At 37.6% G+C, this 24,953-nt stretch overlaps 1 protein-coding gene across 4 annotated transcripts in view; it reads right to left on the bottom strand.

Annotated features, from left to right (window-relative positions):
• Positions 1 to 24,953, bottom strand: part of TTC26 (tetratricopeptide repeat domain 26) — a 46,636-nt gene that overhangs the window by 11,961 nt on the left and 9,722 nt on the right. For all 4 annotated transcript variants that reach the window (XM_013049950.2, XM_045063030.1, XM_004741673.3 and 1 more), the window contains exons 5-13: positions 23,595 to 23,644; positions 16,781 to 16,926; positions 15,684 to 15,855; positions 10,864 to 10,938; positions 6,079 to 6,181; positions 4,801 to 4,856; positions 3,631 to 3,684; positions 2,581 to 2,644; positions 589 to 677 (exon numbers count right to left, since the gene is read on the bottom strand). In XM_013049950.2, coding sequence (XP_012905404.1) covers positions 589 to 677; positions 2,581 to 2,644; positions 3,631 to 3,684; positions 4,801 to 4,856; positions 6,079 to 6,181; positions 10,864 to 10,938; positions 15,684 to 15,855; positions 16,781 to 16,926; positions 23,595 to 23,644 — 809 coding nt within the window. The remainder of the gene's footprint in view (positions 1 to 588; positions 678 to 2,580; positions 2,645 to 3,630; positions 3,685 to 4,800; positions 4,857 to 6,078; positions 6,182 to 10,863; positions 10,939 to 15,683; positions 15,856 to 16,780; positions 16,927 to 23,594; positions 23,645 to 24,953) is intronic.

The raw sequence follows: 24,953 nt of genomic DNA, 5'->3' as shown, positions 1-24,953 counted from the left end.
GCAGGCTCCCCACTGAGCAGAGAGCCCGATGTGGGGCTCGATCCCAGGACCCTGAGACCACGACCTGAGCCGAAGGCAGAGGCTTTAAACCACTGAGCCACCCAGCCGCCCCTATTTATTTATTTATTTTTTAAGATTTTTATTTATCAGAGGGAGAGAGAGAGAGCACAAAGCAGGGGGAGTGGCAGGCAGAGGGAGAAGCAAGCTCCCTGCTAAGCAAGGATCCTAAATATGGGACTTGATCCCAGGACTAATAATGACCTGAGCCGAAAGCAGACTCTTAACCAGCTGAATCACCCTGGCATCCCTCTAAAAATATCTTTTTTTTTTTTTTAAAGATTTTATTTATTTATTTGACAGTAGATGGAGAGGCAGACAGAGAGAGAGAGAGAGGGAAGCAGGCTCCCCACTGAGCAGAGAGCCCGACACGGGACTCGATCCCAGGACCCTGAGATCATGACCTGAGCTGAAGGCAGCGGCTTAACCCACTGAGCCACCCAGGCGCCCCCCCCTCTAAAAATATCTTACTTCTGACACATTATATATAGTATTTTGTAGACAAACTCATCTAAAAAATTCTATACTAACCTTAAATGAGTTGAGGTAAATCAAGACATCATCAAATTGCTTCAGCAGAAAGAAACAGGAAGCCATGCACTGCCTCCCAGGTATTGTATCTGAAATGGAATGGGAAAAGAAACTTATTATTAAACTTACTCAGGTATATTCATGAAACTGAAAGTTCTCTTTGGCTGAAATTTTGGTTACTTTATAATTTAGAGATAGGAATGTACTACAAGACATCTTTCCAGATTCTGAAATTATAGATTCTATTCAGGGGACAAAACCTCAATATAATGGAGGTTACTGTACTTGAGAGTAACCAATAATCTCTCTCGGGGCTAACTCACAGACTCCAGAATGAACACACACCATGCAGACTACAGTATTCCTCAGATGTTCTTCCAAGGCTTTGAGTCTCCTACCCACTCTGACACATGCACATTCAACTATCATGTCTTCGTCTCCATCATCACTCATCTAAGACAACTTAGCACTTCCAGTCTCAAATGGAGAAATCATTTGTCACGGAACCATCTGGTCCAACTTTCTGTCTGTTATTAGATTCCTGTTTCAGATAGTAGAGAATGAGTATAGCCCCTCACCCTTGGCACTGGCACTCCTATTCATTCTTGCTCTGTTCAATTTTCCCCCCGTAGCACTTATCACAGTCAGATATACTATATAACTGCTTTCTTTATTGTATTTATTGTCTGTTCAACTGGACTGTATGTCTACAAGGATGGAAGACTTATTTTGTTTACTATATTCCCAACACTTCAATAAATTTTTGTTGTATGAATGAGTCAAATGAAGAAGGAAGTATTATTCAATAAATGGTTTTGGTGAAACATCTGAAAGAAAATGAATATCCAGGGGTGATAAAAATGTTTCACAACTAGTTCACCACAAATACTGTTCATCAGAGTAGATGCTGGCCCTAGACAACTGGTACAAACAGTCATACCAGTTCATACTGGCTAACTATCAACACTTTTTTTTTTTAAAAGATTTTATTTATTTATTTGACAGAGAGAAATTACAAGTACACTGAGAGGCAGGCAGAGAGAGAGAGGAGGAAGCAGGCTCCCTGCCGAGCAGAGAGCCCGATGCGGGACTCAATCCCAGGACCCTGAGATCATGACCTGAGCCGAAGGCAGCGGCTTAACCCACTGAGCCAGCCAGGCGCCCCGCTATCAGCCCTTTTAATAGCCTTTTCTGAAATCTTACACTCAATCTTGACTGATTAAATCAATACTTTAATAATAAAATAAAGCAACAAACTACTGATGGAAAATATAAGTGAAGATTATATAACTGTGGGGGCATGAAAGCACTTTCTAAAATAGATACCAATGTAAAATATCATTTTAAAAAGATAAGCTTCGGGGCACCTGGGTGGCTCAGTGGGTTAAAGCCTCTGCCTTCGGCTCAGGTCATGATCCCAGGGTCCTGGGGTCGAGCCCCACATCGGGCTCTCTGCTCCACGGGGAGCCTGCTTCCTCCTCTCTCTCTCTGCCTGCCTCTCTGCCTACTTGTGATCCCAGTCTGTCAAATAAATGAATAAAATCTTTAAAAAAAAAAAAGATAAGCTTCAATAAGATTTAAATATTTTATATCTGAAAAGATAGCATAGGCAAAATTAAAAGGCAAATGATCCACGAAAAAATATTCATGACATGATGAAAGTTGAATATATAAAGAGCTCTTGAAAAATCAATAAAAATTAAAATTTCAAATAAAAAACAGAATCAAATTTTAAAAACCCACATGAAGTAAAGATTACATTTATTCTCTTCTATTTATACAATCTCTCATCCCACTTGAGCTGAGATGTTGAGAAGAGCTAACCCAATTTTCTCTCCTCTGTCTCTCCCACAGAATTTCCTACTTGATACTTTGATACTTTGCTTTCAAGGCTGACACATGTAACCCTGAACAGAGATTCAGACTTCACCAGTCAATATATGACCAACTCCAATTATGAATCATGTGAATGAGTATTGATTTCAGACATACCACACTCACTCGCTGACCCTCCCACCAGCTGGAAGAACTGCTGGGCAATTTTCATATGGTCCCTCTGAAAAACAAAGCAGAGCTGAGATAGCTGACAGAAGGTGAAAATGTTTTATTTGTATCACACATTATAGTTTTAAAATATGTGCCAGGATTTAAGATACATCCTTGTCTTACATCCTCTCCCAAATAAACTCTTATTAGCATAAGCACTAGAGAATCATAACCTGAAACTAAATTTAAACCTACCCTGGGTCAGATAAAAAAAAGAAGAAAAAAATATGTGATTCCCTAAACTCTATCCCAAAAAGTAACTTCATTAAAGGACTCAGTCATTTAGTCATTCATTCACACATTCAACAGATACTTATTGTTTTTTTTTTTTTTTTTTTACTTACTGTTCTTTGTATGTATGTATGATCTGATCATACATCAGATCTTGTGGTAGGAGCCATGGTTGTAACAAGGACTATTAATTCAATACACTCATTCACTTATTCAATAACTATTTAGTGCCTATCCATTATATGAGGCACTGCAGAGTGAGCAAAACATAAAAATATTTATTTATATCTACTTTGTTCCCAAAAGGACTTAATGTGCCATAGTCAGATGGATAAGAACTTAATTTTAAACAGCGTTTTAAAATATTTATAAAGTATTTGCCAAAGAAACAATTATCTCCATTTTACAGATGCCAAAATTATAGCTCAGGGATCTGCAAGGTTAACCAAACTCACTAAAAATAAGAATGAAGCTATGCAACGATTTTCAATTATTATTAGATATAAATGCTGCTTAAAATTTGGGCTTTTAAAAGATGAAGCAGCAATTCTTAGGGTTAAAGCTTTCTCTCTCTCTCTCTCTTTTTTGTCTTTAAATAACATAATTCTTTTTATAATGGAACCTGGGTTGGGGAATATGAAGAAAGGAAAGGAACTGCAGATAAGCCTATTTTTAAGCTCACTGCTGATTAAACTTGAACATTCATCTTGATATTTTCCATACATTATAACTGCAACTATAGATTACCAGTGATTTCATACTCACCGAACCCATTTCCTGGCCAAGGGCCGCATTGACCACTCCTTTGAGGATATACTCCTGCCAACATAGAATAACACTAATTAATTCCCAAAGAATATGTAGCTATGAAATCTTTTTCAAATAAATTTCAACTTGCTACTTTACATATATTATCAAAAGTTACCCAGAGTCACTTTTCTCTGATCCATCCCTGGCTTGAATGAAAGAATGAGGAGAATTTCATTTGGTTTTCAGGAAAGTGTCCATATAACAGAATTCGCCATATTTGTAAATTCACCACACTGGTAAATTTGTAAAGTCTTAAGCAGAAAAACTCAATGGAAACCTCGAGAAGTTAAGTTTTATTTCAACTCAATGGAAAAAATTAACAATAAAACATTTATGTAATAATTTTTATCACTTTATTAGCCACTGCCATTCTTTATAACCACATCATATATATCATTTTCCACTTCTAATCATATAATAACTTTTATTTGCTAATAATCCTTTTCCTAAAGAAAAAAAGTATCCTCTGATCTCCACTTGTAAGATATTATCTCTTTTGGAGCCCTGGAGTCTCACCTTTATTGCTTTCAGACTTGGCTCTATTCTTTAACAGACACCTTCCTTAGCAGCTTTATAAATTTTTTATGTAGGTACTGTTTTTATGTAAGAGGTTTCATAAAAAGAGCAGTACTAAAGATGCTGAAACTTTTAATACACTTGAGAAATATATCTGTTTAGATTTCATGGGGTCTGGAAAATTTTCAGTCTTTCATTTAGTAAGTGCAATGTCTGTTACATGCTTAGTGTACACAGTGTTGGAAATACAGACACAGGCCCTGACTGCAAAGACTAACAATCTAGTAGGAGAGAAAGAGAGGCTGCAATTATACCAGTGAGATAAGCTTTGATATCTTGTTGGTTCCATCAGCATTTTAGATTTCAGTTTTTTCAAACCTCAACGCTTCAGAGGAAATGACTACATATAAGGGAATTTAAAAACATGAAAAAGTGCAGAATGTTCATTCTCATATTGAAAGTCTCACAGGACATTCCTAAATCAATATATATGGTCTTTCTTGAGATTCTACAAGTCAGAATCTTCTCTAACATGCCTTCCTGATATCCTTCTGAAATTGTACTTTCAACAGAAGTTGGTTAGCAACATGGTAACACATTTTCAATTACCTGAGGAGTAGTAGGTTCCAGATCCTTAATTAAGTTATAAGCTTCTTGTACATCATCTGAAATGCAAGAAATAAGTAGCTATACTAGTCTATATTCCACAGCAAACCCTTCTGAAACAGTCCTGAAAAGATCCTTCAGCATTCAAACATTCATGGGAGGTATGATTTGTTTTATCTGTCCTCTAACTTTCCATCAAGGTCAATGTGGAATAATTATCCTAAAGATAACCAAGTATCTTAGGAAAACTGTAAGTCATGAAGTACCTAAAAAAATGTTCAAGCTAAGAATACGGTCTGAGTATTATAAAGCAATGGTGTTGTAGTTATATAAGTAAAACTATTGATTTTGAAAAAAGACAATATATATGAAGAATGCAGAAGTGAAATGACATGAAGTTTGGGATTTGCTCTAAGACATTTCAGCAGTAAAAAGGGACAGGCAGGATGGATGAGAGAATGGCAATATTGTGAAGACTGCTGAATCTGGAATGATTTATTTTGTGTGTTCATAGTATTTTGCTTAGTTTGAAAAATTGTTTATAATAATTAATTTCTGAAATATATAAAATATTTAACTCTGGTCCAAATGCCTATTTCTTTGTGCTTACATATCAAATAGAACTCTTTGCAAGTTCATGTTATTTTAATATACACTTACATTTTCCTCAATGAGGGCACCTAAAAAGGCCCACACTCTTAGTCCAGGGCCCACAACACAGTGCCACCACCAATGCATGTTAGCTCCTATCCTGTACTCAACACTGTTAGAGCCAAGACTGTTTAGGTGCATGTCTAACAATTTTAACCTTACTTGGGGGGAGTAAATATCCCAGTCTCTTTGAATCAGAGTATTTCTCATAAGAAGCCAGAAGTACAAAGAAACAGAAAGGCAGACAATTAGAGCAAACACCATTAAAAAACAAAAACAAAAACTCAAGAAAATGTGGATGTGCATTATACAAAGAAAAAGAACCACAAGGAAGGGGAAGGAAAAACAGTAGAAAAACTGAAATAGAATGGGTAGAGAACAAAGGACAGAAAAAGAAGAGGAAGAAAGAAAAACAATGAGGGAGAAGGTTGGAAGCAAAAGAAGAGGAGAGAGAGGATAAAGAGAAAAGACATAACAAATAAGCACCAATAAATTTGTTCTCTCCTACGAACCTGTTGCAAATATATTTTTGGAAGTATTATGGATTTCAAGTTAAGCAAGTAGTTCAGTTAGAGGTTAAATGCTCTAAAATATCTCATTATAAGCAAGACCAAGACAAATTTTTCGTACCTTGACGAAGGTAGTAAATCACTAAGTTTAACCGAGCTTCAGGAATGACATCAACCAGGGGAGGCAAAACCTGCAAAGCCCCTTCACCTCCTCGGAAAACAACCTAAAGATAGAGAAAGTCAGTTATTGTGGCAGTAAGTATGAATATATTTATTGGTGGAAAAGTTTAATTAAGGAATTGCCACTTATAACTGGGTACTCAGTTATATTTTCAATATATTTTTGAAGCTCTCAGTATAGACACCACCTTGACCCCATTGAAAGCAGGCTATTATCTTAATTATAGTAAGTGTAAAAAACAGAACAAAGGCATAAGCCTCCTGTATACATTTCCTTTTCATAAGAACTGCAGAAAACTCTTTAAAGTACCCCAAAATTAATAAAACATTTTTCTAGACAGATATTTTGTATCAAAAGCTCCAAGAATGGGGCACCTGGGTGGCTCAGTCAAACATCTAATTCTTCTTTTTTTTAAAATGGCTTTATTTATCTGAGAGAGAGAATGTGCCCGTGCATGCACAAGCAGGGTTAGAGGCAGAGGAAGAAGAGGCAGAAGCAGACTCCCTGCTGAGCAGAGAGCCTGATTCCAGCACCTTTAGATCAGGACCTGAGCCAAAGGCAGGCTCCCCATGTATCTAACTCTTGATTTTGCCTCAGGTCATGATTTCAAGGTTGTAGGATCAAGCCCGACGGACTCCGCCTGGCATGGAGTCCAAGGATTCTCTCTCTCCCTCTCCCTCTGGCGCTCCCTGCTCTCTTGTCTCTTTTTTTCTAAAGACAAATGAACAAACTCTATGAAGGAATTTATATAACCTTTCTGAGCCTGTTTCCTCATCTCTAAATGGCATTAATGATGCCTACCTATCAGGATTATTAATGAGGGTTGAATGAGTTAAAGTGGGCTAAATGTGTGGTACATAGTAGGTAATATTTAATTAACACAGTAAACACTCATTAGCACCTACTGTATGCATGGGATTGTAGTAAGCACTGGGGTTACAGCAGGAATAATCACTCCGGTCACTATATAGGTTACACTCAAGTGGGGAGACAGCCTCAAACAGCAAACACATAAGTATTACTTCATTTGACAGTAAATGCTATAGAGAAAAGCTAAAACAAAATACCATTCAGTAAAGCAGGTTTGTGTGCTCTTGTATACCCAGAACCTAGGACAGTGTCTAGCACATAGCAAGTTTTTTCACAAGTAAATATACAGAAATCAAGGCCATCAGATATGAACTACCTAATCTCTCCTTTCTAACTAAAAAATATCCACTTGGTCAGCTTTCTTGATTCTTCTTTGTCTGAGACGTTCCCTTCGTTTGCTAAGGTTAATTTTTTTGTCTTCTTGATCTCCAGACTTAGAAAAAATTAATTCCAGTACAAATTAATATACAGTGTTCTATTAATTTCAGATGTACAATATAGTAATCAACAATCCTCTCCATTACTCAGCGCTCATCATGGTAAGTGTAATCTTCATCCCCATTACCGACTTCCCCCTACCCCCATCCGCCTCCCTTCTGCTAATCACCAGCTTGTTCTCTATAGTTAAGTCTGTTTCTTGGTTTGTCTTTTTTATTTTTTTATTTTTTTTTATTTATTTATTTTTTTTTTTTAAAGATTTTTTATTTATTTGTTAGAGAGAGAGATACAGAGCGCAAGCACAGGCAGACAGAGTGGCAGGCTAGAGGCAGAGGGAGAAGCAGGCTCCCTGCCAAGCAAGGAGCCCGATGTGGGACTCGATCCCAGGACGCTGGGATCATGACCTGAGCCGAAGACAGCCGCTTAACCAACTGAGCCACCCAGGCGTCCCTTGGTTTGTCTTTTTTAATTTTGTTTCTTAAATTCCATGTATGAGTGAAATCATATGGTATTTGTCTTTGTCTAACTGACTTATTTCACTTGGCATTATACTCTCTAGATCCATCCATGCTGTCCCAAATGGCAAGATTTCATTCATTTTTATGGGTGAATAGTATTCCACGGTAGCCATTGGACTCTATTGTATCCATTCATCTATTGATGGACACTGGGTTGCTTCCATATTTGGCTATTGTAAATAATGCTGCAAAAAACATAAGGATGAATGTATTTTTTTGCATTAGTGTTTTCAAGTTCTTCAGGTAATTACCCAGTAGTGGAATTAGTGTATCACATGGTAATTCAATTTTTAATTTTCTGAGGAACCTCCTTACTGTTTCCCAGAATGGCTGCACCAGTTTACATTCCCACCAATCGTGCACAAGGGTTCCTTTATTTCCACATCCTTGCCAACACTTGTTGTTTCTTGTGTTTTTGACTTTAGCCATTCTGACAGGTGTGAGGTATACCTCATTGTGGTTTTGATTTGCATTTCCCTGATGATCAGTGACGTTGCACATTTTTACATAGTCTGTTGGCTATCTCTATGTCTGTCTTCTTTGGAGAATGTTCATGTCTTCTGATCATTTTTAAATTAGATTATTCAGGAGTTTTGGTGTTGAGTTGTAGAAGTTCTTTTTTCCCTTTTTTTTCCTCCACACCCAGTGTAGAGTGCAGGGCAGGGATTGAACTCATGACTCTGAGATCCAGACCTGAACTGAGATCAAGAGCCAGACGCTTAATCAGCTGAGCCACCCAGGCACCCCGAGTTGTTTAAGTTCTTTATACATCTTGGATCCTAACCACTTATGGGATGTGTCATTTGCAAATATCTTCTCCCACTTAATAGGTTGTCTTTTTGTTTTGTTGACTGTTTCATTGGCTGTGCAGAAGTTTTTAATTTTGATGTAGTCCCAATATTATTTTTGCTTTTGTTGTGCTTGACTCAGAAGACAGATCTAGAAAAATGTTTCATGGCTGATGTCAGAAAGATTACTACCTGTGCTCTCTTCTAGGATATTTATGGTTCAGGTCTCACATTTAGGTTCTTAATCCATTTGGTATTTATTTTTGTGTATGTTATAAGAAAGTGTTTCAGTTTCATTCTTCTGCATGTTGTTGTCTAGTCCGCCCAACACAATTTGTTGAAGAGAATTTTCCCCATTGCATATTCTTGCTTCCTAATTGACCATATAATTGTGTGTTTATTTCTGGGTTCTCTATTCTGTTCTGTCTGTTCTTATGCCAGTACCACAGTATTTTGATTACTATAGCTCTGTATTCTATCTTGAAATCTGGGATTGTGCTATCTCCAGTTTTGTTCTTTTTTCTTTTTCAAAATTGCTTTAGCTATCTGGGGTCTCTTATAGTTCCATACAAATTTAGGAATGTTTGCTCTAGTTCTGTGAAAAATGCTGCTGGTATTTTTATAGGCATTGCATTAAATCCCTATTTGGGATTTAATTGGGTATTAATTGGGTTAATTAATTAATTAATTAATTGGATATTGGGCTTGTACTACCCAATTGCTTTGAGTAATACAAACGTTTTGACAATGTTTGTTCTCCCAGTCCATGGATCTCATAACTTTTAACTCAATCTGGATCTTATTTCTCTATTAATTATTCTATCTTCATTAGTCCTGGTCCTACTTCTCAGCTTTAAACATACACAAGTGTTTTTGCTTTCTTGAAAAATCTTTCTCTTGGTGTACTGTTCCCCCTGGAGAGTGCCCTATTTTTCTCTTTCCTTTTAATGCCACACTTCAAAACTTTGTGGCTTATTATTCTCTCACTGCTTAACTCCTATTCCCAGTACACTAGTCAACTTACTCGCTTTCTTCCATGTTTAGTTGTCAGGACTGTAGCTATCATTTCTCTTATAAAACTCCTAAATCTGCTCTCAAGTCTTGATCTCTCTCCAAGCTTGATTTCCAGACTACTATCTCTAACACATCACTCTCCACAAAAATTTAAGTTGATAAACTAGATGAGAAGTGAAAGGAGGCAGAAGCTCATAATAGAAATTATCCAGAAAAAATTATATCTGTGATAGAGGCCTGAATTAGAGAAGGAATGGAATAAATATAAGACTTTGCCAAGAAAGAATCAACAGGATTAAGTGACCAAGCAGAAATCAGAGGGGAAGGGGAGGAGAGAGCCTAAAGCAGAACTGGTGCTAAAAAAAGAACAGAGAAATCAGAAGGAGCAGGTGTAGCTATTATTGATGCCATTCTCACATGAGGGATCTGAAACTCAGCAATATCATGGCATTTTCCCAGTGTCCCCAGGTGTCCGAGTTGAAAGAAGGGGCTCCGTATCCACAATATTGCATGATCAATTAAATTGAACTTGAATACGAACACTTTTTTTTTTTTTTAATCAATGGTCATCACAGTCCAGCTTTCAACCTGACCGCCTTTTTACTTCTCCACTAAGATTTTCCTTTTCACTATACTGCAGGCACACTTCCTGTTCTAGTAAACTTAGCCTGCTCATGACTTTTCTTTTATGTCATTTTTGTTCTAATTCCATATCCTTGTTTTCCGTGAACCCTCTAAATCTCAGCCATCCTTCAAAGGTGAACCCGAGTTGGACCTCACCAGAAAAATCCTTCCCATTTATTGTAGCCTACAAGGATACATGTTTCTTGGTCTTTGCCAACAAAATGAACACCTGGGCCCTGCACTGCCTTGCACTTCTAAACATTATGCATGTGTTACTGCCCTCCCAGTAAGGATTTCCTGGAGCTAAGAACCTGATATCTGAAACTTGTTTTTCTTTTCTCCATAACAAGAGTTTACTTGGAGTAGAGAAGTATTTCTTGCAATATCTCCCTTCACTCCCCCTTCTAACTGCTGAGATATACCAAAATGGACTATAAGACTCAATTCAGTCAAGACAGGAAACTGCTATTCACCAGATTGTGCCTGATGAGTTCTTTAGCAAACTCAAAGGAAGAAGAAGCGTTGTCCATCAAGCTTTTGAGTTCTGCCTGAAATTAAAAAAGGAAAGGCTTAGGAAAATGACAAGTGTATAGTACTTATACCACATATTTGCACAATGTTTTATAGTTTACACAGAATTTAACATGCCATTTCATTCGTATTTCATTTGTTCCTCAGGACTCGAAGAGTCAGTGTGATTGTTAACCTCATTTTACAGATGAGAACATTGAGGCTTATAAACAATAAATGACTTGAAACTTACACAAAGCAGCAAGTTTGAAATGGGTGAGCTCACGTCTGAAGACTCCTACTTAATCTTTTCTTGCAGAGTCAAAGGTGATTAAGGAGCTAAACTTTTAAAACTGGGGCTGATTCTTCAATCTGACCATTCCACCCATCTCAAATTCTCTTAGTACCTCTTTTCAGTTGCACTGTTATATAGCACAATTAAAATAGCTTCTATCATTTATTAGACCTATCAGATCTCTTCTGTATTCTCTCACCCCCTTCACTCCCTGTAGAACAAATGGCCAGCCATTTCCAGCATCTTCGCTAATACCCTAGACTCACCTATCCTCCCTCAGCTTTTTGTTATTCCTACCCGCCAATCTATAATTTTGAGTTATCTTCCTTTCCTCCTTTTTCTACTTCCATCAGTTAGGTAGCTAAGTTTCTCAGGATAAAATAATTAAATTCTTGATTGTTCTCACTAACCACTACAAACGTGTTCTGTTTGATCACATATGGAATTGAGCATCTACCTCAGCAAACTTTTTATTTTTTAAATTTCTTTTTTTTTAAAAGATTTTATTTATTTATTTGACAGGGAGAGAGAGATCACAAGTAGGCAGAGGCAGGTGGGGGTGGGGGAAGCAGGCTCCCCGCTGAGCAGAGAGCCTGATGTGGGGCTTGATCCCAGGACCCTGAGATTATGAATGAAGCTGAAGGCAGAGGCTTAACTCTGAGCCACCTAGGCACCCCCTCAGCAAAATTTTCATTAATCCCTTCTCTTGTCCACAGCAGCAATTCTAAAGTGTTTGGAAATATTAGGCTAGATCAGCAGTTTGCAAGCTTTTAGATCTCAGGATATCTTTTACAATCTTAAAAATTGTTAAGGATCCCAAAGAGCTTTTGTTTACGTGGGTTACAGCCCATATAAATAGCCCATAGTATAATATATATTGTATTAGAAGTTAAAAAAGAAATTTTAAAGTATTCAATTAATCAAACATAAGAAGAAGCCCACTACACATTAACATAAATATTTTTCATTTAAGAAAACTGCATTTATGGAACAAAAACTTAGTGAGAAGAATAGTACTGTTTTATATTTTTGCAAATCTCTTTAATGTCTGGCTTAAAAGAGGACAGCTAGATTAGTATGTCTCTATCTGCATTTGATGTATTTTGAAATATGCTATCTCTGGAAAGCTTCACTGCACACTTGAGCAAAGGAAAGTGAAAAGGCAAAATCTTTTATATCATAAGGACAATTCTTATTTAAGCCCTAGTTCCGGCTGGCCAAGTGAGATGCCTAGGGCACAGAACTGAAAGCAGCACTCACTGTACACGAAAAGATGTTCAGCATCATTAGTCATCAGAGAAATGCAAATCAAAACCACAATGAGATTCCACTGCACATCCAACGGGATGGCCACAATAAAAATTGTCAGATAATAACTGCTGGCAAGGATGTAGAGAAATCGAAACTCTTATACACTGCTGGTGGGAATGTAAACTGGTGTAGCTACTCTGTAAAACAGCCTGGCAGTTCCTCAATTAAATATAGAACTCTATATAACCCACTGATTCCACTCCTAGGCATAAGACCAAGAGAAATGGAAACATGTTCAACTCATGCCCAAGAACATGTACACAAACGCTTATAACAGCATTATTCATAATAGGCCCAAAGTGAAAATGACCCAATGTCCATCAGCTGATGAATGGAAAAACAAAATGTACTGTATCCGCATAATAGAATATTATTTGGTCATAAAAACGAATGAAGTACATTATAGGCTACAACATGATGAAATTTATAAACATGCTAAGTAAAAGAAGACAGTCATAAAAGTTCACACGTTGTATATTACTTTTATATGAAATATCCAGAACTGGCAAATCTAGAGTCAAAAAGCAGATATGCAATTGCTTGGGCTGGGGGGATAGGGGGCCGGGGGTTGATGGAGTTCCTAAGGAGCATGGCGTTTCTTTTTGAGGTAATGCAAATGCTCTAAAACTGAGCTGATGATTGCACATATCTGTGAAAAGAATGAGAGCTTTGTGTGTGCACTGTGCCAGGTACCAGGACACACATGTCAAAAGACACAGTTTCAATACTCAATGAGCTTGTCTAGATGAAAGATAATTAGGCAACTATCAAATAGTACGCATGCTATTTTATGTATGTATATATACCTATATATATATCTATAAATATACCTATATGTATCTGTCTATCTATCCATTCATCTATTTATATATAATCAGACATAAGAGAAAAGAAGAAAGTAGCCCTAAATTTGCAGTCAAGTCTGTGGACATAAGGGTCACATAGACAAGGGTTTGAGATCTGAATTTGTCACTTGTTAGGTGTAAAGCTTTGGGCAAGTTATTTAAATTACCTCAAGAATTAAGTGAATCATTACACATTATGTCATGCTTACTACAGAAGGGCAGAGTGCTACTGGTGTTTATGAGAGAAGGAGCCATAGAATATTGGATGTATTATACAAATTCCTGGAGGAATGCCTGATTTTTAAGTGGCTTAATAAAATTATGGGCAAACACAAACTATATTCTATTGCTAACACCCCCCCCCCAAAAAAAAAGTTTGTCAGGGTACATTTGACATTGTTGTTGACTGCTGAAATACATTATAAAATTAATATGCAACCTGCACAGACACCATTTCAAATGAAAAAGCATGTCTTTTGGGTGACAGGTAATACAGTTTGGTGCCCTAACTTGCATCATGCTAGACCTCCAGAATATGGTTAACCATGCTACCCATATTAGACTATGGAAAGAACATGTGCAGACAAAATGTAAACATTTAATAGACTGGAAAAAATTTGGAAGAACTCCCAAGATTAACTCAAGATAGAAAGGCAAGAATATATTTCTTTTATTTGTTCTTACCAAAGACCATAAACTCTACCAGTTTACTATTAAACTGCTGGAGCTGGAAATTAGCCAATTAGGCAGACCCGGGGGACTTTGTAGTTGCAGTGAGTACACCCAAGAATGTATTGTACATAACATATAAATGGACTGCTCGACTGCATACTAAGCAATTGAAGTGGTGGGCATTTGTATTGCCACAACAGATCACTTTTATCAACATAAGCCACAAAAAGTCAATCTGGGCCTATGCTAAGGGCACATGCTTTCCATGCCACCCCTCCCACAATTAATAAACACTGTTTCACTCAGGAGCTGAGTCTGCTGTCAGCTAAAATATGGAAATAATGTCCCTTGCTATGGCATTTACATAGTGAATTTTGCTTTGATAGAGTTAGTTTGCTGGTTTCAGTTCCTTTCCATCCTCCCCCAGTGGCATGATACCAGCTGAAACTGTTTTTTGGACAAGGGTGGGATTTTAAAATTTTGACACATGCACAAATTTTACATCAAATTTTGATGGTTTCTGACATCAACTAAAATAATGGTTGAGGAAGTAATTTCCACGGCCCCTCTCACACTGTTAATCTAAAAATAGCCTACATAGGGCACCTGGTTGGCTCAGTTGGTGGTGTGGGTGACTCTTGATCTTGGGGTTATAAGATTGAGCCCCATGTCGGGTGCAGACAGTACTTAATAAAACCTTCTAAAAAATCACCTGTTTATCACATAAATAAATAAATAGCTATAAATACATATAGTATAGAATATGCCCTCCTTTTTTTCCTCTCTCTATATATGCTTATGTATGTGTGTGTGTGTATAACATTAAATAAAAGGGGGTCCCTTGTATGGCCTACTATGCACTCTCAGTTTCCTATATAAAGAGAGCTGTAGCAGAATTTATCCACAGAATTGCCAGAGAAACTAAATAATAGATACAAACCATTCTGCATATGCCTAGAAGTTAGCTTACTTCTAAGTATTTATAAAACATTTACCACTATTGCCTCATGGGGTAACCCTAAAGAGATGCTGAATTGTACCAAGCAGAATGAGGCCTTCCAGGAAACGAGAATGGTATACGCAAAGCTACGATAGCAGGAAAGCATGGTGTGTGGAATAACATCAATGGCTAGACGGGAGAGGGCAGACTAGGGCAGGGAAATTATTTAAAGAACCAAAATAAAAGATGAGGAGTGCCCAGACTAGAGCAGTGGTAGAGGAGAAGAGATAGCTAAGATGCAGAACTGAGAGGAACTGGTAGATGTTTAGATGGGGCACTGAAGAAAAAGACAGATGGAAATCTTAGGTTTGTGATGGGATTTACATGTTGGTGACAATGAACCACAGAGCCACAAACCTATTTTAGAGGAAAAAGAACAACTGTCCACTTTCAACATATTTAAGGTAACGTAAAGCATCTAGGTAAAGATCGTCTCCAATACATTAGACACACAGAATTCAGAAATCAACATTTTTTAAGAATATCTAATCAATATAAATATTAATATATGGTTGGTTCTTACAGAATCACCCTGGCAATAACAAAGGGATATTGTATTAATTAGGAGATACAAATAATAGAGTCTTATGAATAACCCAAAAAGTATAGGGTTATTCAAAGTGGAATTAAATAAATTAAAAAACACATTTCCATCACTACCTCAGCTGCTTTGCCATTGTAAAGGCGAAAATGATTACAGGCCTTAAGATTGAGTGCGATGGTGCTATCAGGAATTTGCTGAAGGTAAACTGCCAGAACTTCTTGAGACACATCATAGTAATCCAACTTGTAGTAACATAGGGCCACGTATACATTGAGGGCAAGGTATTCCCTATTAGATAAAGAATTAAGGTTAACAGTTTAAGTCTACTTCATAGTAAGGTTGTCAAACTACAAAGACATCTTTAATGGCTCAAACTGACAGCCAGGTGAGGAGGACATGAACTTGCCTTTTGAATAAAGAAGGCAAGGTATCATCAGTGCAATATTTTTCTTTTGTATTATAGTATGTTGATGTTGTGATTTAAGTAGACAGAGAGATGACAGCTAAAGGAGAAAGGGAAGCATTCAACTCCTACCAGTTCATGTTAAAAAGACCAAACTAACGCATGCTCTAACTGGGCGAAACTGTAAATAAGTATGTACCAGACAAAGGACAGACACACAAAGCAAGCAGACTCAATGACTAGGAAGGGGAATGGGTGGGGTGCAGATAAGCAAAAGGGGAGAAGGCAGGTGGATGAGATATTTTTGGGAAGTGGGAGAGATACCCAGTGGTCAGTGATAAAGTTGGAATGTTAGTTCTTCAGAATGTTTTATTTCTAATTTTGTCGGCAAGTTCCCTGCAACCTAATACAATGTTGAAATGACAAATTTAGACCATGCATTTTCAACAGGGGCCATATCATCCTCAAAGGGGTAAAGATCCTTATGAAGAAGTGGAAAATTGTATTCATTTTAAGTATAAAGCATAGATATACATTCAGTATATACATGGACATACAGTGTATCTGTGGTTTTAAAATTTCACGGGGTGGGGGAAAGACCAAAAAGACTCCTTGGAAGGGTGATAGTGAAATAAAAGTGGAGAAACCCTGATCTAGAGAGTAAGGAGTTCTTAATTGGATCACATTATTAGCTAAACAGATTTGAACACATGGTGATAATAGGTCGAAAGAACACTAGGTCCTCAGCCAAATCAGTTACAGAAAAAGCTAACAAAATGAGATCTGGAGTAGCCATGAAAGGACACAGACCTGTTATCTAGCAGTATTCGCTTATAAATATCAATAGCTTCTTGGTAGTGAGATCGCATATAGTGGATTGAGGCCAAACTGAGTTGATCTTCTGTGATATCCTGAAGATTCTGATGAAAGTTCATCAACTTCTTCTCATCATTAAACTAAAATTGACAGAGGGAAAAAGACATGTAAAGATTCATGAGAGTACAGTTAATCACCACCGACGGTACAGAGATTTTAACTCCCCCTCTTTTAGCCGTTTTGGTCTCTCAGTTCTCCCTATTTTCCTTCAGTTCCTTGTCTTCTCTCCTGTCTCGCCTTCAGAGTAAGAATGAAAACAGCCTCTGGAGGCAAAGCCTTTGAGTCACAGCTAATATTAATTACTTGACCCCCCCTTCCTTTCTATTTTTTCCCCTATGTCTTTTTATCATTCTTATATGCTGTTTTTAAGAGACACATTTTAAAAAATAAAGACACATTAAGGTAGAAAGTTTAAAAGTATGTGAAGAGAGGGGCACTAGGGCATCTCATCTTAAGTATATAAGGAGATATAATAGACAAACACCAAACAAAAGAGAGTGGTGTAGGTATACAAATATAACGAAACCGACTTTATGTGAAGAGAAATTTTTAGAGATAGAGACATTGCACAATGATGTTTCAGTCCACTGGTGAATAGAACAATTCTAAATTTGTATGTACTTATTGATAGAGTCTGAAAAACATGTAATGCAAAAACTGAAAGAAGCAAACAGAGATGGATAATTACACTATGAAACTTTTAAATGTACTAAGAATAATCATTTTCATATACTGCCTATAGATGATTTGATAAAGTTTCCATAAAATAATTTAGAAATATCAATTAAAAGCTTTAAAAATAATATTTATTTTTAAAAATATTTTTTAAAATAATTTTTAAAATATTTTAATTTAAAATACTTAATTTAATTTCAAATGATTTTAAAAAATATTTATTTATTTAGAGCGAGAGGGAATCTGTGCATGTGTAAAAATGTGTGTGTATACATATGGATATATATATATGTATGTATGTTATATACATGGAATATAGCTCAACCATGAAAAAGAATGAAATCTTGCCATTTGGGACAAAAGGATGGATCTAGAGAGTAAAATGCCAAGTGAAATAAATCAGTTAGAGAAAGTCAAATACCATATGATTTCACTCATATATGGAATTTTTTTTTCAAAATCTTTTTTTTTTAAGATTTTATTTATTTATTTGACAGAGACACACAGAGATCACAAGTAGGCAGAGAGGCAGGCAGAGAGAAAGGAGGAAGCTGGCAGAGAGCCCGATGGCCTTGATCCCGGGACCGTGGGATTATGACCTGAGCCAAAAGCAGAGGCTTAACCCACTGAGCCACCCAGGCGCCCACTCGTATGTAGAATTTAATAAATAAAACAAATGAGGAGAGAGAGACAGGCAAACCAAGAAACAAACTCTTAATGATGGTACCAGAGGGGAGGTGGGTAGGGGGATGGATTAAATACGTGATAAGGATTCGTAAGTATTAAAAAATTAAAAATAAAGAAATAGACATATACATACATATGTACAATCTGAAAGTCAAATAACTAGGAAACATTAAATTATGATACACGCATACAATGAAATGTTATAAATGCCATTTTAAGACGTCACAGTCTTGGGGCACCTGGGTGGCTCAGTGGGTTAAGCCTCTGCCTTCAGCTCAGGTCATGATCTCACACTCCTGGGATTGAGCCCCGAATTGGGCTCTTTGCTTGGCAGGGAGCGTGCTTCCCCCTCCTCCTCTGCCTGCCTCTCTGCCTGCTTGTGATCGCTTTCTCTGTCAAAAAAATAAATAAAATCTTAAAAAAAAAAAAAAAAGGCACAGTCTTAAAGACTATTTAGTGACTCAGGGATATGCTCATTGTATAAAGGTTAAGTTTAAAAAAAAAAGGCAGAATACAAAAACATATATTTGGTATAAGGCTCATTCTTCAAAACAGAAAAATGAACAAAATATAAATATGTGTATAAAAATAATTATCTTTATTTATTTGAGAGAGAGAGAGCACAAGCAGGGGGAGAGGCAGAAAGAGAAGCAGAGAACTTGACCAGAGAACTTGATATGGGGCTCGATCCCAGGACCCCGGGATCACGACCTGAACTGAAGGCAGATGTTTAACCAATGGAGCTACCCAAGCACCCCTTAAAAATAATTATCTTAAATGGAGATATAAGGGACACCTGGGTGGCTCAGTTGGTTAAGCAGCTGCCTTCGGCTCAGGTCATGATCTCAGGGTCCTGGGATTGAGTCCCACATCGGGCTCCTTGCTCGGCAGGGAGCCTGCTTCTCCCTCTGCCTCTGCCTGTCTCTCTGTTTGCCTGTGCTCGCTCGCTCTCTCTCCCTCTGTCTCGGACAAATAAATAAACAAAATCTTAAAAAAAAAAAATAAATGGAGATATAAGATAACAAAAGACTGAAATGCAGTTTCCTTTATTATTTATTTTTTTAATTTAAATTTTAGGTAGTTAACATACAGTGCAATATTGGTTTCTGAAGCAGAATTCAGTGATTCATCACTTACTTAAAACACCCAGTGCTCATCGTAACAAGTGCCCCCTTTAAGGGGCACTACAGACTATCTCTGTAGTCTCTTTAAATGTAGAATAGTTCCCTACCCTTCTTTGACATTTTTTAAGATTACTGTAGACTGAAGTACATTTGAAGGTTTTAGCTCATGGAGCTCAATTTGAGACTGCCTGATGCTGCTACCTTAGGATTAGATCCAGGTTATCTGCTTTCACTGGACTGTCACAGAAGTGATGCCATCTAGCCCATCCCCCACCCTCCTCCCTCCATCAACCCTGTTTGTTCACTATCGTTAAGAGTTTCTTATGACTTATTTCCCTCTCTCCTTTTTTCCCCTCTTCCCCCTTCCCATATGTTCATCTGTTTTCTTTCTTAAATTCCACATATGAGTGAGATCATATGGTATTTGTCTTTCTCTATTTCACTTAGCATAATAGACTCTAGCTCCATCCATGTCATTGCAAATGGCAAGATTTCACTCTATTTTTATGGCTGAGTTATAGCCCACTGTACATATACACCACATGTTCTTTATCCATGCCTCGTCGATGGACATTTGGGCTCTCTTCATAGTTTGGCTACTCTTGATAATGCTGCTATAAACACTGGGGTGCAAATATTCCTTTGAATCTATATTTTTATATCCTTTGGGTAAATATCTAGTGGTGCAACTGCTGGATCATAGGGTAGTTGTATTTGTATTTTTAAAAAGATTTTATGTATTGATTTGAGAGGGGAGAGCGAGCATGAGTGGGGGAGGGGCTGTGAGAGGGGGAAAAGCAGACTCTCCATTGAGGGAGGAGCCTGACTCTAGGCTCTATCCCAGAACCCTGAGATCATGACCTGAGACAAAGATGCCTAAGCAACTGAGCCACCCAGGTGCCCTTGGGAAGTTCAATTTGTAACATTTTGAGGAACCAGCATGCCATTCTCCAGAGTGGTTGCACCAGTTTGCATTTCCACCAACAGTGCAAGAGAATCCCCCCCCCCTTTTTTTAAAGATTTTATTTATTTATTTGACAGACAGAGATCACAAGTAGGCAGAGAGGCAGGCAGAGAGAGAGAGAGAGGAGGAAGTGGGCTCCCTGCTAAGCAGAGAGCCTGATGCAGGGCTCGATCCCAGGATCCTGGGATCATGACCTGAGCCGAAGGCAGAGGCTCCAACCCACTGAGCCACCCAGGCGCCCCGAGAATTCCCCTTTCTTTGCATCCTCACCAACCCCTGTTGCTTCTTATGTTGTTAATTTTAGCCATCCTGACATGTGAGATGGTATCTCATCATGGTTTTTTTTTTTTTTTTTTTAATATTTTATTTACTTATTTGACAGAGAGAGATCACAAGCAGGCAGAGAGGCAGGCAGAGGGAGAGGAGGAAGCAGGCTCCCCGATGAGCAGAGAGCCCGATGCGGGGCTCGATCCCAGGACTCTGAGATCATGACCTGAGGTGAAGGCAGCGGCTTAACCCACTGAGCCACCCAGGCGCCCCTCATCATGGTTTTGATATATATTTCCTTGATGATGAGTGATACTGAGCATCTTTTCATGTGTCTGTTAGCCATTTGGGTATCTTTTCTGGAAAGTGTCTACTCATGTCTTCTGCCCATTTCTCAATTGGGTTGTTTTTTTGGGTATGGAGTTCGATTAAGCTCTTTGTAGATTTTGCAAATATTTTCTCCCATACTGTAGGCTGCCTTTTAGTTTCGTTGACTGTTTTCTTTGCTGTAGAAACTTTTTTATCTTGATGAAGTCCCAATAGTTCACTTTGGCTTTTGTTTTCCTTGCTTCAGGAGAGGAATCTAGCAAGAAGTTGCTATGGCTGAGGTAAAAAAGGTTGCTGCCTATATTCTCAAGGATCACGATGGTTTCCTGTCTCACATTAAGGTCTTTCTTTCTTTCTTTTTTTTTTTTTTAAGATTTTATTTATTTACTTGAGAGAGAGCATGAACGAGGAGAAGGTCAGAGAGAGAAGCAGACTCCCCATGGAGCTGGGAGCCCAATGCGGGACTCGATCCCGGGACTCCAGGATCATGACCTGAGCCGAAGGCAGTCGTCCAACCAACTGAGCCACCCAGGCGTCCCTCACATTAAGGTCTTTCACCCATTTTGAATTTATTTTTGTGTATGATGTAAGAAAGTGGTCTAGTTTCATTCTTCTGCATGATGCTGTCCAGTTTTCCCAACACCATTTGAAGAGAATGATTTTTTTCCATTGGATCTTCTTTCCTGCTTTGTCAAATATTAGTTGACCATACAATTATGGGTCCATTTCTGGGTTCTCTATTCTGTTCCACTGATCTGTGTGTCTGTTTTTGTTCCCATACCATACTGTCTTGATCACCATAGCTTTGCAATAAAGCTTGAAATCTGGAATCATGATGCCTTCAAGTTTGTTCTTCTTTTTCAGAATTGCTTTGGCTATTCAGGGTGTTTTGTGGCTCCATACAGATTTTAGGACTATTTGTTCTAGCTCTGTGAAAAATGCTGGTGGTGTTTTGATGGGGATTACATCAAATGTGTAGATGACTTTGGGTAGTACAGACACTTTAACAATGTTTGTTCTTCCAATCCATGAGCATAGAATGCTCTTCCACTTCTTTGTGCCCTCTTCAATTTCTTTCGTAAATGCTCTATAGTTTCCAGAGTACAGATGTTTTATTTCTTTAGTTAGATTTACTCCTAGGTATCTTATTGTTTTTGACATAATTGCAAATGGGATTGATTCCTTAATTTCTTTGGTGTATAGAAATGCCAACAGATTTTTGCACATTGACTTTATATCTTATGATTTTGCTGAACTCATGTATCAGTTCTAGCAATTGTTTGGCAGAGTCTTTCAGGTTTTCTTTTATGTAGAGTATCATGTCATCTGCAAATAGTGAAAGTTTCTCTTCTCCCTTGCCAATGTGGATGTCTTTTATTCTTTTTGTTGTCTAACTGCTGAGGCTAAGACTTCCAGTACCATGTTAATTAGTAATGGTAAGAGTGGACATCCTTGTCTTCTTACTGACCATAGAGGAAAGGTTCTCAATTTTTCCTTACTGAGGATAGTATTAGCTGTGGGTCTTTTGTATATGGCCTTTATGATGTTGAGGTATGTTCTATCTATTCCTACTTTGTTAAGTTTTTTTTTTTAATCAATAAAGGATGCTATATTTTGTCAAATGCTTTTTTTGTATCTATTGACAGGATCATATGGTTTTTATCCTTTTATTAATAAATCGTATCACATTGATTGATTTACAAATTCCACCCTTGTAGCCCAGGAATAAATCCCACTGGATGGTGGTGAATAATTCTTTTAATGTAGTATTGAATTCAATTTATTAGTATTTTATTGAGAATTTTTGCATTTATGTTCATTAGGGATATTGGCCTGTAATTCTCCTTTTTAGTGGGTATAGATTTTATTTTCTCTTTCAACTTTTGCTTACTTATATTTTATTTAATAGAATTAATGTGTAACTTCTATAATATGGAAAATTATTTTTAAGAAACCATTTTATAAGCCGGGGTGCCTGATTGGTTCAGAAGGTACAGAATGTGACTCTTGATCTTGAGATCATGAGTTCAAGCCCCATTGAGTGTAGAGCTTACTATAAAAAAAGAAAAGAAAATTTGGGGTGCCTTGCTGGCTCAGTTGGAAGAACCTGTGACTCTTGATCACAGGGTTGTGAGTTCGAGTCTCCTGTTGGGTACAGAGATTTACTTAAATGAATAAACAAAAACTTAAAAAGGGGGTACCTGAGTGGCTCAGTCAGTTAAGCATGTGACTCTTGATTTCAGCTCAGGTCATGACCTTAGGGTTGTGAGATCGAGCCCTGCATCAGGCTCCACACCAGATATGGAACCTGCTCGAGATGCTCTCTCTCACTCCCCCACCCTACGCTAGTGTGTTCTCTCTCTTAAAAACAAAACAAAACAAAACTTGCTGCTATAAGGCAATTCTGAAAAGTGTGTGTTTCTAGGAGTTAAGGTGTCTTAGAGTCTGCTTCCAAGAGACAATAGGATCATTGAAACAAACTAATCTGAAATGACTACTACTTAAAAAAAACCTAAAATCTAACATCTCTTATTAGTAAAGAACACTCAGAAAAGAAAATCCTATAAAGTCAATACCTATATTCTACTTGTTCTAGAAATACTATTAATAAGCATTTCTAGTTCATTATCTTTCACCATTGTTCTTAATAAGAAGTATGAAAAAATATTTTAAAACAAAAAATGTGATATGAGAACATAAATACCTTATGAGCCAAGTGGAAAAGGAGGCGGTTTTGAAGTCGGCTTTTTGGAGCTGTAAAAAAGACGTTCAAGCTGCTTATTAATTGTCTAAGGCACTTAGTCCTTTACAAGAATAATATGAGACTCAGATAATGTTCCCAAATCCTTATCTATGTGACCCTGATATGTCCCGACTATAATATATATTATTTTCATCTGGTCTCTACCTGCAGAAGCAGCAACTGCATCAGGAACCAGAAAAAAAAAGTTCGCTCCTTCCCCAGCACTTGTTCTACTAGCTTCTATCATGGTGACCCACAGCACAGGACGCCACACACACAGTTCTGGTAGCGGCCCACCACCATGCTACTCACACACTGACCAAACACTGAAAATAAAGTTATATTTATCCCAATTCATGTAGAAATCCCTGTCATTAGCTATTCTTCCAAGTATTCTTTGTCAATTCCTTCTGAAATCTCCTTTTCTACAGTTATACAGCCATATTTCCTTAGATACTAGCTCAATCTCTACTCCACAGATCTTCGAGCATGATCATCGGCCACAGTTAAACACTCAACCAGGTGAAAAGGTTAACACTTCAAGTTACAAATCCCGTTTGCACTGCTGAAGAATTTTCTGGATGCCTAACCTTACATTTTTTTAAAGATTTTATTTATTGATTGATTTATTTGAGGGACAGAGATCACAAGCAGGCAGAGAGGCAGGCAGAGAGAAAGGAGGAAGCAGCCCCCCTTCCCCTTCCCGCGCTGAGCAGAGAGCCCAACATGGGGCTTGATCCCAGGACCCTGGGATCATGACCTGAGCAGAAGGCAGAGGCTTTAACCCACTGAGCCACCCAGGCGCCCCCATTTATTTATTTATTTTTTCTTACAGAAAAAACTCATACTTCAAAGCATAAAAAAGAAAAAAAAATTATATGGCAAGATAGGTAGCTACCGTGATCACTTTCTGTGTGTCTGACAATGTTATAGGCACAGACACAGTCTAGAAACATAAGAAAAATAAGTAACTTACAGGCCTATATAACTACATTAAGAAAAACTGTATCAGAACACGGACACAGTTTGGGTACAAATCAAGAAAGGGTCCAAGTTTCATGTGATCCCTGAATTTGAACTGGAATAGTTCCTAAATATGTATGAATCTGTTAATTCTCTAAGAATTCTATCCTGGAATATATTCTTCACTAACAAATTTCCTAACAAACAGTCCCTTGCCAGTTTCTCTACATTTCTGTGAATTTAATTTGATGCACACTCTCATTATTCTTAATCCTTCCTCCCCTGTTTCTCTTTGCCCTGTTCTTATTTGCAAGTTGATGTCCAGTTCTTAGACAGCTGTCAGGACAAGAAAAGCAA

The sequence above is a fragment of the Mustela putorius genome, unplaced genomic scaffold (genome assembly GCF_011764305.1).
Source record: "Mustela putorius furo isolate JIRA1106 unplaced genomic scaffold, ASM1176430v1.1 tig00003845_pilon_pilon_pilon, whole genome shotgun sequence".
Classification (NCBI taxonomy): domain Eukaryota; kingdom Metazoa; phylum Chordata; class Mammalia; order Carnivora; family Mustelidae; genus Mustela; species Mustela putorius.
This window is presented reverse-complemented; position numbering and strand designations above follow the sequence as displayed.